Below are 14,295 nucleotides of genomic sequence, written 5' to 3' on the forward strand. Positions count from 1 at the left end.
AGCGCAGGCGCAGTCGAGTCTTCTGGAGCCAGTCTAGCTAACGCTAGCCTCAAACACACAGACGACACATAGCAGGTTAGCTCTGCAGCTAATCATGGTCAGTGTGAAGAAGCGGAAAGGTCGAGTCGTGATCGACTCCGACTCCGAAGACAGTGCGAGCGACGACAACCTGGACCAGGTGAGTCCGTGTGTCCGCCGCGTGTTGTTGCGCCTCACCTGCCAACGGTGAGATGTGATGCTAAGCGAGCTAAGATAGACGGCCATCATGTTTACAAGCCTCTCCGCACAATGGTGCCGAGTATTCACTCGTTTTTCTGGTGAACGTGTCACGCGTGTTGTGTACACCAGCATGTGTCGTGCACGTCGACCCACGACTAGTGTAACGTTGTTGTTGTATTTTCTCCTCGGTTGTGTTGTGTTGCCAGTTTTCGCGCCATTCGCCACTAGGGGTGTGTGAAAATATCGAAACAATATAACGCGATATTGTGTTTTTTATCATAGTTCTTTTATGGTTTACAGTTACATTTGTAAACGTTGACAATATTTACATATTGATAATATTACAATTAACATGTAAATATTCACAGCTTTTGTTCATCGTTGTGTTGCAATTTAACTTCCGGCCGTTAGATGGCAGCAGTCATTACAGCTTAATTAGAAGAGATAATATACTTTATTAATCCCTCTGGAGAAATTAAGACAGAAATCCAGTGAGATCCCAGCCATGACTGAGGACAAGAGGATACAGTGAGTCCAGCAGCTTTTAAAGCTCATGTTTGGACATATTTTGGTTTGAAAACAAATGAAAACAGTTACGACTTCGACCGACAATATTACAGATATATTTTTACTACACTATCACAACACGAGTCAAGTGAAGTATCTAGATGTTCTGTTCTATGTTAGTCTTTGTATCCTTTGTCTTTGTTATTTTTCTTTGATCTATGTTCTTTGTCTTTATCTTTAGACTTAGATTGTATCATCTTGTTCTTTCTCTTTATGTTCTTGTAAGGTAAGGTAAGGTAAAACTTTATTGATCCCTCAGGAGGTCTCCTTTGGGAAATAGTTTTTTTCCAATAGCCACAGAAAATACAGCAATGAAAAATACAAGAACAAGAACATAAAGAGAAAGAACAAGATGACACAATTGTTCTTATTTTATTTTATTTATTTTTTATAAAAAATTGATCAATAAAGTTTTACCTTATCTTACCTTAAGTACTGGACAAAACTACAAATTATGGGTGTCAATCTGTAAACGGTAATCGAATCATAAACATTCAGATAAATCAATAACTGTTGTTTTCTTTTGGTTTGTTACAACATGAACATGCCTGTGAGTGACTGCTGTGTGAAGCAGTGTGTGTTTTGGTCATGTGACCATCTACTCACAAGGTAGACTGTAAGGTCAATAAAGTTTTGAGACTTTGACAGCGACGACTCACGAGCTTTTATAAGCAGTTGTGTAAAGATATGACAAGTAGAACAATTGTATTCATGCATAATTGTTTATTTTAGTACACAGGGTTAAAATGTACAAATAATACAGTGTGGTTTTGCAGTATTACTGCGTGAGACTCCATAGTGAGGAGCGGCGGGAAGTGATTTTACTGTTATTTGTTTGGCATCTTTGATTTTAATATTTTTACAGATTTTCGAGCGGCATGTGTCGCATAAAATACACGACACAATACAAACCCCTCTTGACCACTAATGTAGACCGACTGCCGCGTGTGAATCCGATCCGTGTCCACCAAACTGAACCACTGGCGGGCGTCGCACTTGATTTAGCTTGAGAACCTTATCTTCTTTGTGACGTCACAAGAGCAGGAACTATTCCTGGGCTGTTGTCAAACTTGAGCTGGCAGAAGGACAGAGCGGCGCGTCCGTGCGCGACTGCATTCAACACAATCGGAATATTCGGCGAATAGAAAGAAATGTTTTACCGTTGTGCTGGTTAATGCTGGACATCATGGTGAGTTCAGCGGCTGATGATGAGCTTGTTATTGACTCTTCGGCGGCTTCTGGCAGATATTTCTCTGATGTAGATTTCTACTTTAGTTTCCTAAATAAGTTCCATGTTTTGTGGTGGTGTTAATTACTAACTTACTAACGTTGCCAGAAAACATCGCGGCCATTCACAGGAGTTCCAAACAACATGTACATGTTGCTTTAAATTCACTGCCTTTGTTGACATCAACATGTAAACATGATCTGTGCTTTGAAAAAATACGAGTAAAATGAATAATTGATGTTATTATCTTGCTGTGACTAAGATGATTACTATCTTGGACACAAAATAAATCTTCTTAACTATATCACTTTCAAAAGTGTGGCCAGAGGATTAATCCTGGTCTTTGGTGTTGCTGTCTGGATTATTTAAGTACCGTTATATAAATGAACCGGGTCTATATAATACAAGATAGGAGCAATAGGAAGCGATGACTTTTCATGATCCACACATGTATGCGCTATATTTTTAGTATGCGTTGCTGCTGTAAGGTGACACTTGTGGGTCAGACAGCACCGGTGCTTGAGACGGCGCTCTCAGCAGGGAGACCTGGTCATATATTAGTCCGGTTGACAAAACGTCAAATAACTCGAGGTGTAAAATGTGTTTTATTTTTGATACGTTTTCTTGAGTCGCACGCATATGTTTTGTGGTTTTCTTAGTGCAGCTGCAAGCAACCCAACCGTGATCTGAAGTCGTTGGAACAAAATAAATATGGAAACGTATTAGTTCAGTTGAAAAAGAATCATTGACTCATAACAATATTGAGCTACATGAAACCAGAGCTGTATCTCAAATCGCACACCTGTGTACTTTAACTTAGTATTTTAGTGCCTAAGTACGCTCAATTCTTAGTATGTGAAATGTAGTGATCCATACACAATAAATTGTACTAAAACGCCCACAAAACTGGGTATGGATCGATGGACACGTTTTAACCTGAACGGCTCCATCTTGGTGACGTTAACGGAAGTTACGTCATTATATATATTTATTTATTTTTTTCATATACTTACAGCTATATTTTCAGCAGGAGTAGGAGGATGACACGTCTTTGCTGCTGAAATCAACAAAATTTGATTTCTCATATTTCTTGAAACAAAACGTGCTGCCAGCAGGTGTCGCTAGTGTTCCTACAGCTGCTTGAAATCATCCTTAAATAGTAGTAGAAGAAGAAGCTGTCGAGTCATTTCCTGTTAGTGTGTAGCAGCAGAGTTTGATTTGAGACATACTATCTGTGGAGAATTATGCTGTGTCTCAAATCGCATACTACTCTTAGTATGCTAGAAGTTAGTATGCATCAGTTTAGTGTACGTACTAACTAGTACGCAAATTCTCCACAGATAGTATGTCTCAAATCAAACACTGAAGCTACACACTAACCGGAAATCACATGACAGCTTCTTCTTCTACTACTATTTAACGATGTTTCAACCAGCTGTTTGAACGCTATTGCCACCTGCTGGCAGCACGTTTTGCAAGTTTGGAAAAAGAAATAAAGAAAAAATATGAGAATCTAAATATTCGCGAGATATTTAAGCTGGTATCAGCAGCGAAGACGTGTTTATCCTCCTACTGCTGCTGAAAATATACCTGGAAGTATATGAATATATATGCATTTATATATGACGTAACTTCTGTTTAAAACGTCACTAAGATGGCGGCTGTTTAGTGTGGATAGTGTCCATCGAACCATGCTCAGTTTTCGTGTTAGTATGCCAATTTAGTGTGCATGACGCACTAAATTGGCATACTAAGAATTGAGACGCACTAACGCACTAAAAATACTAACTTTTAGTACGCTAGTATGCGATTTGAGACACAGCATTAGTTACTAGTTAGTACGTACACTATCCTGATGCCTACTAACCTCCAGTGCACTAAGAGAAGTGTGTGATTTGAGACACAGCACAGGACTGGGTATCGATCGTCGGCTCCTTAGCGGCACCGACCGAAATGATAATAAAATACTTGATAATGTGTGGATTATTCTGAAGAAAGTGTCAAATGCAGTGAACATCAGCTTCATTTGTCACTTGTAACAGCAAATGATCTTTTGTACTGGAAATGATTTGGTACGTATATTTGTCTATAAGAAAACAGTTTGGAGAGAAACTTCACCAAAGCTACTGTAGAGAAACTCAAGATTTGTACCATGTTTTATCTTCATCTACTCTGAACATCAAATCTTGCCCAGTTATCACCTGCATTAAAGAGGATTCATTAGTAATGTTGCAACGATACAGAAGTGGATTGTTGATCTTTCTTGTTCAAAGTGTTCAAATGTGACTTTAATCTAAATGCCTTTTATGTTGTTGTTGTTGTTCAGCATTGACTCCGGTGTTGCCTCTATTCAGGAGCTGTTGTCTTTAGCGAAGAGGAAGAGGGTGGACTCTGGTGAGCTGGACGAGCCAGTTAGCAAACCTGCTGCCTCCACAGACTCTGAGACTTCTGACAGCGATGATGAGGTTTGGCTCTTATGGAATTCACTGTTTCTCACTCTCTCACTCACTCATCTTGTTTTTTAACCACTGATCAACGTTTGCTTTTCCTCTGTAAAAGTGGACAGTGGGCGGCACCAAAGGCAAAAGGAAACTAAAGCCAGGGAAGGGGTCTGAGAAGAAGAGCACCACCAAGAAGAAGGTGAACAAAGCGTCTGGCAGCTCAGATGGAGACAGCTCAGGAGAGAGTTCTGCTCCGGAGGAAGGTAAGGACGGATGTTCTCAAGATCTTGTGCTGTGCATGTACTAGGGTTGATGCTGAGATGGTCAACTCCTGTACTGATACTGAAAATATTGATTAAGGATTGTTACAAAATATTGATATGGCGATGTGTCATAAGGTAAGGTAATGTAAAACTTTATTGATCCCTCAGGAGGTCTCCTTCGGGAAATTGTTTTTTTACCAATAGCCAGCAATTTTTCATAAACATTAAAAAATAATACATAAAAAATAAAATAAGAAGAAGAACATAAAGAGGAAGAACAAGATGACACAATCTAAGTCTAAAGATAAAGATAAAGAACATAGATCAAAGAAAAACAACAAAGACAAAGGATACAAAGACTAACATAGAACAGAACATCCAGATACTTTCACTCCACTCCTGCCCCCAAACTCACAATTGTACAATTTAATAGCCCGAGGGATGAATGAGTCCCCTGAGTCTATTTGTTTTGCACCTGGGTAGGAGCATTCGTGCTTCATCTGCTTCTCTGCTCACTAATGACAGTGCATGATAATTTCCACAATACTATTGATATTCAAAAATACTGTATCTATTTATTTTTTTCCTTTTGGGGTTTAAATCATATTTTTGCTTTTAAACCAAAGTTGATTTAATGATTTAATGTTTGTCGAACACAAAAAATAACATCACTTATTTACAATCAACATGCAAATATTCACGTTGTGTGCATTTTTTTTGGTTACAATTAAACTCTCTAGATCTACCACCTCTAGATGGCAGCAGTCATTACGTCCTCCACGGCTAAAGGAAGAATGATGACTGAGGACGAGAGGATACAGTCGACTCAAATTCGAAAACGAATGAAAAAAGCAGTTATGACTTCGTCAAGAGTCATGTGGTGATGCAAAAATAACCTTTATTTCAACATTCAAACAATTAAAAAAAAAACATTCATAATAATAAAAACATTTGCGCAAAATGAAACGTCAAGAAGTTACAGGTCTGAGGTTATGCAAAAAAATAAAATGTATATATATATATATCAATAATTTTGAAAATGAGGTTTAACTTCTCCAGTGTGTTTTTGTCAAACTGACCCGAGGTCCTTTGTCTCTGGTTCAGGTGAAGTGTCGGACTCCGAGAGCAACAGCTCGTCCTCCAGCTCCGACTCGGACTCTTCGGAGGACGATGTTTTCAGGGACGGATACGACGACGACCTGATGGGCGACGCTGAAGACCGAGCTCGACTGGAGCAGATGACCGAGAAGGAGAGAGAGCAGGAGCTGTTCAACAGAATTGAGAAGCGAGAGGTTCTTAAGAGACGGTGAGAAGATTTCATCTTTATAATGATGGAGAACATCTTTGATACTTCTATCATAGTTACTCACTTTCTTTGTTGTGACACATTTTAACAGGTTTGAAATAAAGAAGAAGCTTAAAACGGCAAAGAAGAAAGAGAAGGAGGAAAAGAAAAAGAAACATGAGGAGGAACAAGAAAAGAAGAAGCTATCTCAAATACAAGACCCTCAAGTGGTGGGTGATGTGCTTCTTTGGTGATGGATTGATCTTCTTAACCTTGGCGTCCTTCGCTCCAGGTGATGTCGCACAACAAGGAGAGACGTTCCAAGCGAGCAGAGAAACCCGACAAGAAGTCCCAAGCGATGGAGGAGCTGAAGGCCGAGCGCGAGAAGAAGAAAAACAGGACAGGTTTGTACTGAAGCCTTTTGTTCTGTGCACCTCAGGGGTTCTCACCTGGTTCTCTCTCCGTCGTTCAGCCGAGCTGCTGGCCAAACGTCAGCCGCTGAAGACCAGCGAAGTCTACTCCGACGACGAGGAGGAGGAGGAGGAAGACGACAAGTCCTCCGTGAAAAGCGACCGGAGTTCACGCTCGTCCTCCTCCTACGACGACGACGAGTATGAATCTTTGATGTTCTCGCTCCTGATCGAGGCTGACGCGTTAACAAGTGGTTTTCGTCGCAGGAAGGAGGACAGTCCCCCAAAGTCCCAGCCGGTCTCACTCCCGGACGAGCTCAACAGGATCCGACTGTCCAGACACAAGCTGGAGCGTTGGTGCCACATGCCCTTCTTCACCAAAACGGTGACCGGCTGCTTCGTCAGGATAGGCATCGGGAACAGCAGCAGCAAACCTGTTTACAGAGTAAGAAACGACTGTAATCGTTTGTGGTTTTATTTTACTGGTCAAAGAATGTTCTGTGGAGGAGTATAGTTAGTATATCAGTATAGTTAGTATATCAGTATAGTTAGTATATCAGTATAGTTAGTATATCAGTATAGTTAGTATATCAGTCTAGTTAGTATATCAGTATAGTTAGTATATCAGTATAGTTAGTATATCAGTATAGTTAGTATATCAGTATAGTTAGTATATCAGTCTAGTTAGTATATCAGTCTAGTTAGTATATCAGTAGAGTTAGTATATCAGTAGAGTTAGTATATCAGTATAGTTAGTATATCAGTAGAGTTAGTATATCAGTAGAGTTAGTATATCAGTAGAGTTAGCGTATAAGTGTGTTAGAATATCAGCCATTTAAACTCAGTATTAAAATCTTGGTGTGACAAAATGTTTCGAATTCTCAAATTCAATTATTTAAATAATATAAAAATATATCAATTATATATTAAAAGTTCAACATTTTAATTTATATGATTTATTTATTTCATTTCATTTTTTCATACAGAAACTATTGACTTTAATGTATAAAAAAAAGATCTGCATCTTTCCATAAGAAAATTCAATGTTTCAACATTTGAAATGTTATATTCAACCATTAATTTTCTGATGGCACTTGTTTAGATCTATTGAAGTGTTTTTGTTTATATTTTCAAAGGTTGTACTTCAGAACTTTACTCTGGTGTTGTGATAGTGTAGTAACAAGTATATATTTGTAGTATTGTCCAGTACTTAACTCTGGTGTTGTGATAGTGTAGTAACAAGTATATATTTGTAGTATTGTCCAGTTCTTAACTCTGGTGTTGTGATAGTGTAGTAACAAGTATATATTTGTAGTATTGTCCAGTACTTAACTCTGGTGTTGTGATGGTGTAGTAACAAGTATACATTTGTAGTATTGTCCAGTACTTGAATCTGGTGTTGTGATAGTGTAGTAACAAGTATATATGTGTAGTATTGTCCAGTACTTGACTCTGGTGTTGTGATAGTGTAGTAACAAGTATATATGTGTAGTATTGTCCAGTACTTGACTCTGGTGTTGTGATAGTGTAGTAACAAGTATATATGTGTAGTATTGTCCAGTACTTGACTCTGGTGTTGTGATAGTGTAGTAACAAGTATATATGTGTAGTATTGTCCAGTACTTGACTCTGGTGTTGTGATAGTGTAGTAACAAGTATATGTGTTTCTGGTTCATGTGATGATAAACTCACGATTGGTTCTGGGATGATGATGTTCCAAAGGTTTCGCATTCTTGACTGAAGTCCTGTGATGTCACTCTTGGCTGTCTGACCAGAAGAGTTCTAGAACCATTTGACTGTTTACACCTGTCATTCATTCACCGTATGGAAGGCGTCTGTGTAGTATTGTCCAGTACTTGACTCTGTTGTTGTGATAGTGTAGTAACAAGGATATATGTGTAGTATTGTCCAGTACTTGACTCTGGTGTTGTGATAGTGTAGTAACAAGTATATATATGTAGTATTGTCCAGTACTTGACTCTGGTGTTGTGATAGTGTAGTAACAAGTATATATGTGTAGTATTGTCCAGTACTTGACTCTGGTGTTGTGATAGTGTAGTAACAAGTATATATGTGTAGTATTGTCCAGTACTTGACTCTGGTGTTGTAGTATTTACAGACCACATGACTCTTGACGAAGTCGTAACTACTTTCATTTGTTTTCAAACCAAAATTTGACCAAAACCAATCAGTTTTATAAGCTGCTGGAGTCACTGTATCCTCTTGTCCTCAGTCATCGTCAGAATCTCACAGGATTTCATTCATACTTTAGCTGCTGAGACGTTTACAACTGCTGCCATCTAGTGGCCGGAAAAAACTTTGAAGGGAATGGCAAATGCAACTTCATTATTAAACCATTCGAAAAATAAGTGAAAATCCTTTTGCTAGTAAACGTGGACCTGCTTCAGGTCCTGCTAATATTGTAATTACCATGTAACGGCAACAGTTTATTGTGTGATACCGAACGTTGTTTGCTCTTGAAAGGTGGCTGAGATTATAGACGTGGTTGAAACCATGAAGGTTTATCAACTGGGAACAACACGGACAAACAAAGGACTTCAGTTAAGGTGAGTTTGGTTGACAGTTTGTCGATGATACGTGTTGATAAAAGTGAACGTCTTGCGTCACAGGCACGGCGGCGACACGCGAGTCTTTCGACTTGAGTTCGTATCGAATCAGGACTTCACAGAACACGAGTTCATGAAGTGGAAAGAGGCGGTGAGTGGCTTCGCCGTCAGTTTTTCTCCCAGAGCCGTCCTTGAGCGCGAGCGTGGTTCCGTGCAGATGGTGGTCGCTGCGATGCAGGTGCCGACGCTGGACGAGATCACCAAGAAGGAGCAGTCCATCAAAGAGGCCATGAACTGGAAGTTCAACGACAAAGACATCGAAGACGTGCGTCCGACCGAACCGACGGCGTCGCACGGACGTGCACGACTGAACTTCTCGTTTTGTGTCAGATCGTCAAAGAGAAGGACCGGTTCCGGAAAGCACCGTCAAACTACGCCATGAAGAAAACCCAGTTGCTGAAAGATAAGGTGAGATAAGACTCGTAGCCACATTGGATAAGTTGAGGTTTCAATGCTCGCCGTCAGGAAGTGTCTGAGTCTTTGGTTTCTTCTACAACAGGCCATGGCGGAGGAGAGCGGCGACGGCGACAAGGCCAAGAACATCCAGGACGAGTTGAACGAGCTGGAGGAGAGAGCCGAGGCCCTGGACCGACAGAGGACCAAGAGCATCTCCGCCATCAGGTCTGACTTCCACTCCTTTATTATTATGAAGTATATTATCAGTGACATCTGAGTATTGAGTGGTTGGATTTAACATCTCAAATGTTGAAACTTTACAATTGATTTTAGGCTCTGAATAATTTTGTTGAATAGTTGAATTCAATAATTTCTGTATTGGAATGAATTTAAAAGTTTAAATATATATTTTAATTATTTTTTAAAACACATAGCTTGATATTCCGATTCAAAAATCTATAATAAATAAGTTTTACTTTATGTTTTAAATTCAATATATAAATGTTGGTATAATAGAGTCACCAGACAAAACCAACAGAGCACCGAGCTAGTAGATCGAAAATTTCAGCCAATCATGCGACGCACAGAAGATCATGTGACGACGTAGAAGCTCTGATGTGTCGCTCCAACTGTTTAATCTGTCTTTGAATAGATTTTCTGGTGCTTTAAATACTGTAGAAGAAAACACATGAATACATATTAGAAAATGTAGGACGTAAATGACATGCGTTTGTGCATTAAAAATAACATGAATGCATTTTAAGGGGTTTCTGGTTCATGTGATGATAAACTCACGATTGGTTCTGGGATGATGATGTTCCAAAGGTTTCGCATTCTTGACTGAAGTCCTGTGATGTCACTCTTGGCTGTCTGACCAGAAGAGTTCTAGAACCATTTGACTGTTTACACCTGTCATTCATTCACCGTATGGAAGGCGTCTGTTGCTCCCCAATCATCACGTCTGATTCCAAAGCAACAGTACTGCCTGCTGGCGCTGTTATACCACCATCTTGTATTGAATTGAAAAGGCTACGCATTTACTCAGAAAATGTATTTTTGAGTTAGAATATCAAACTCTGTGTTTGAGGTTTCCTCCCACAGTCCAAAAACACACAGAGGTTGATTGAGAACTTGTGGGAAATTGTCCGTAGGTATGAGTGTGTGTGTGAATGGTTGTCTGTCTTTTTGTGTCCTGAGACAGACTGGCGTCCTGTCCAGGGTGTCCCCTGCCTCTCGCCCTATGATACTGGGATAGACTCCAGTCTCCCCTGCGACCCCCTTAAGGGATAAAGCGGTAGAAAAATAATGAATGAAGACCTTTTAATATAGAAATGATTGAATGAAATTATTTAAAAATGTCAACATTTCAATTACAATCAGTTACAACATTTTGAATTGATTGATTATTCTGAAGCGACGGATGTACTTTCATTAGATCAGATTAAAAAACCTCCAGATCTATGTTTATTTACGATGTTGTGTCTTTGATCCGATCAGCTACATTAACCAGAGGAACAGAAGCTGGAATATTGTTGAATCTGAAAAAGCTCTAGTGGTAAGTATTGGTGCAAGTTCTTGTAAAACAAATACTGGGATGACAAAAAAAAACAACACAAAAAACGATCAATAATTTCAGGCTGAGGGACAGAACGCCAAAAACCAGCAAATGGACCCGTTCACCAGGAGACAGTGCAAACCAACAATGGTGTCTAATGTGAGTTCAAAGAATAATCTCACGTTACAAACATTAATAAATGACATGTTACAAACCGACTCAACTGTTGTACTTGTGTATCCAGGCCAGAGACCCGTCAGTACACGCAGCTATTCTCGCTCATCTGAACCAGAAGTACGGCTCCGGTTCAGGGATCGCCGATCCTCACGCGACCGGGAAAAACAAACTGGTGAGTAAAAATTATGTCAGAGGTTATATGTTGTAGAGACTAGAAACGTATCATGTTACAGAGTCAACGATACCATAGATAGAACTTAAGTTACAAGGATATTTGTGTAGTATTGTCCAGTACTTGACTCTGGTGTTGTGATAGTGTAGTAACAAGTATATATGTGTAGTATTGTCCAGTACTTGACTCTGGGGTTGTGATAGTGTAGTAACAAGTATATATGTGTAGTATTGTCCAGTACTTGACTCTGGTGTTGTGATAGTGTAGTAACAAGTATATATGTGTAGTATTGTCCAGTACTTGACTCTGGTGTTGTGATAGTGTAGTAACAAGTATATATGTGTAGTATTGTCCAGTACTTGACTCTGGTGTTGTGATAGTGTAGTAACAAGGATATATGTATAGTATTGTCCAGTACTTGACTCTGGTGTTGTGATAGTGTAGTAACAAGGATATATGTGTAGTATTGTCCAGTACTTGACTCTGGTGTTGTGATAGTGTAGTAACAAGGATATATGTATAGTATTGTCCAGTACTTGACTCTGTTGTTGTGATAGTGTAGTAACAAGGATATATGTATAGTATTGTCCAGTACTTGACTCTGGTGTTGTGATAGTGTAGTAACAAGTATATATGTGTAGTATTGTCCAGTACTTGACTCTGGTGTTGTGATAGTGTAGTAACAAGGATATATGTGTAGTATTGTCCAGTACTTGACTATGGTGTTGTGATAGTGTAGTAACAAGTATATATGTGTAGTATTGTCCAGTACTTGACTCTGTTGTTGTGATAGTGTAGTAACAAGGATATATGTGTAGTATTGTCCAGTACTTGACTCTGTTGTTGTGATAGTGTAGTAACAAGGATATATGTGTAGTATTGTCCAGTACTTGACTCTGTTGTTGTGATAGTGTAATAACAAGGATATATGTGTAGTATTGTCCAGTACTTGACTCTGGTGTTGTTATAGTGTAGTAACAAGTATATGTGTATCTGGTTTCATGTGATGATAAACTCACGATTGGTTCTGGGATGATGATGTTCCAAAGGTTTCGCATTCTTGACTGAAGTCCTGTGATGTCACTCTTGGCTGTCTGACCAGAAGAGTTCTAGAACCATTTGACTGTTTACACCTGTCATTCATTCACCGTATGGAAGGCGTCTGTGTAGTATTGTCCAGTACTTGACTCTGGTGTTGTGATAGTGTAGTAACAAGTATATATATGTGTAGTATTGTCCAGTACTTGACTCTGGTGTTGTGATAGAGTAGTAACAAGTATATATGTGTAGTATTGTCCAGTACTTGACTCTGGTGTTGTGATAGTGTAGTTACAAGTATATATGTGTAGTATTGTCCAGTACTTGACTCTGGTGTTGTGATAGTGTAGTAACAAGTATATATGTGTAGTATTGTCCAGTACTTGACTCTGGTGTTGTGATAGTGTAGTTACAAGTATATATGTGTAGTATTGTCCAGTACTTGACTCTGGTGTTGTGATAGTATAGTAACAAGTATATATGTGTAGTATTGTCCAGTACTTGACTCTGGTGTTGTAGTATTTACAGACCACATGACTCTTGACGAAGTCGTAACTACTTTCATTTGTTTTCAAACCAAAATATGTCCAAACATCAGCTTTAAAAGCTGCTGGAGTCACTGTATCCTCTCGTCTTCAGTCATCGCCATGATCTCACAGGATTTCATTCATACTTTAGCAGCAACTGCCGCCAACTAGTGGCCAGAAGTTTATTAGAAACAAAATTAACAGTGTAAATATTTGGATGATAATGAAAAACTAAAAAACATATTGTATTATTATTTTATTAATGCTTTATTGACCATAAACAGCTACGATAATATGATACAATACAGTGATGAGGAATATTATTAAGGTATCATGAAAATTAATATTGTGATATTTAAGTTTATCGATACTTTCTTCACCCCTTCCAGTCTCACATCTTGTCTCTCGTACGTGTCCATCACAGGGACTCGCAGACAAAGATAAAGACGGTTCTAAGCCGGGCACTGACCTCTCAGAAGACTTGTTCAAAGTCCACGACTTCGACGTGAAGATCGACCTCCAGGTTCCCAACGCAGGTGAGCCTCGTCGTGTTCGAACCCGTGGATCCTGAAATGAAGCGTCCCGTCTCGTCCACAGAGGCCAAGTCTCTCTCCGTGAGCTCCAATGCACTTCCAGTGAAGGACGGCGCCCCCCGCAGGTCTCTCAACCTGGAGGACTACAAGAAGAGAAGGGGCCTGATCTGAGGTGGTCTCTGGTTCAGAGAGTGGATGGGTGAGGAACCGAGTGCGAGAGCGCGTGTCCGTGTGTGTGCGCGAGCGAATGTCCAACAGACTTTTTATCCATACTAAGAGGAAATAAATATTGTGCAACATTTTTCTCAAGGATCTCTCTCGGAAGTCCATGTTTTTGTTCTTTGGTTCCGTCGTCCCACTCGAGCTCCAGTCTTTTAAATGTATTGAACGTCGCCCCTCGAGGGGCACAGACACTACGACGACACTGAGGGGCCACAAGGACAAACAAACTGCTGTCGACACTCTTTGGCCCTAAGTGTTCTCGCGTGCTCCCGAAGGTCGAGACGACCTCCAGCCCCGACCCCTGAAGCCACTCCTACGGATCAAGTCTACAAGCTTGAGTTGAATGTTTGGTGCGTCGACCGGCGTCTCACTTTTTATCACCTGATTAAAGATGAAATGTTTTCTATGACTGGGGGGGAAAAAAAAGTGTTGCTTTATTTCTGTTCTCATTTCTTTGGCCTGTCACTTCCAGAGGCGGAGCGATGTGTTATCAATTGTTTATAGTCAGTTTCTGTATCTATGTGGCATGCCATGTAAATATGCATTTTTGAGTGAGATCAGAAATAAAAACTGTTTCTTAGACGCCGTGTCTTGGTTGTTTTTTCAACTCTGGAAGTGTTTGATTTGAAAGACAA

At 39.7% G+C, this 14,295-nt stretch overlaps 1 protein-coding gene and 3 pseudogenes across 3 annotated transcripts; all 4 read left to right on the forward strand.

The window, feature by feature from the left end:
* Positions 1-23: 23 nt before the first annotated feature.
* Positions 24-14,242, forward strand: rtf1 (RTF1 homolog, Paf1/RNA polymerase II complex component). 3 transcript variants are annotated; one of them, XM_087779460.1, is made up of 19 exons: positions 24-178; positions 4,369-4,479; positions 4,574-4,718; positions 5,823-6,024; positions 6,116-6,233; positions 6,296-6,407; positions 6,476-6,614; positions 6,681-6,858; positions 8,898-8,980; positions 9,044-9,131; positions 9,198-9,305; positions 9,371-9,448; positions 9,540-9,661; positions 10,934-10,991; positions 11,073-11,150; positions 11,236-11,340; positions 13,330-13,441; positions 13,503-13,637; positions 13,749-14,242. In XM_087779460.1, the coding sequence occupies exons 1-18, from the start codon at positions 95-97 to the stop codon at positions 13,607-13,609; spliced, it is 2,028 nt and encodes a 675-aa protein (XP_087635586.1). In that variant the 5' UTR covers positions 24-94; the 3' UTR covers positions 13,610-13,637; positions 13,749-14,242. The 3 variants fall into 3 exon arrangements, with proteins under 3 accessions (XP_087635586.1, XP_087635585.1, XP_087635587.1); XM_087779459.1 differs by having other exon boundaries at positions 13,503-14,242; XM_087779461.1 differs by lacking the exon at positions 24-178 and adding an exon at positions 1,873-1,975 and having other exon boundaries at positions 13,503-14,242.
* LOC148060105 (small nucleolar RNA SNORD53/SNORD92) lies at positions 8,114-8,188 on the forward strand (annotated as a pseudogene).
* On the forward strand, positions 10,240-10,314 carry LOC148060106 (small nucleolar RNA SNORD53/SNORD92; annotated as a pseudogene).
* On the forward strand, positions 12,368-12,442 carry LOC148060107 (small nucleolar RNA SNORD53/SNORD92; annotated as a pseudogene).
* Positions 14,243-14,295: the final 53 nt, after the last annotated feature.

Source organism: Callionymus lyra, chromosome 18 (assembly GCF_982586985.1).
Source record: "Callionymus lyra chromosome 18, fCalLyr1.hap1.1, whole genome shotgun sequence".
Classification (NCBI taxonomy): Eukaryota; Metazoa; Chordata; class Actinopteri; order Syngnathiformes; family Callionymidae; genus Callionymus; species Callionymus lyra.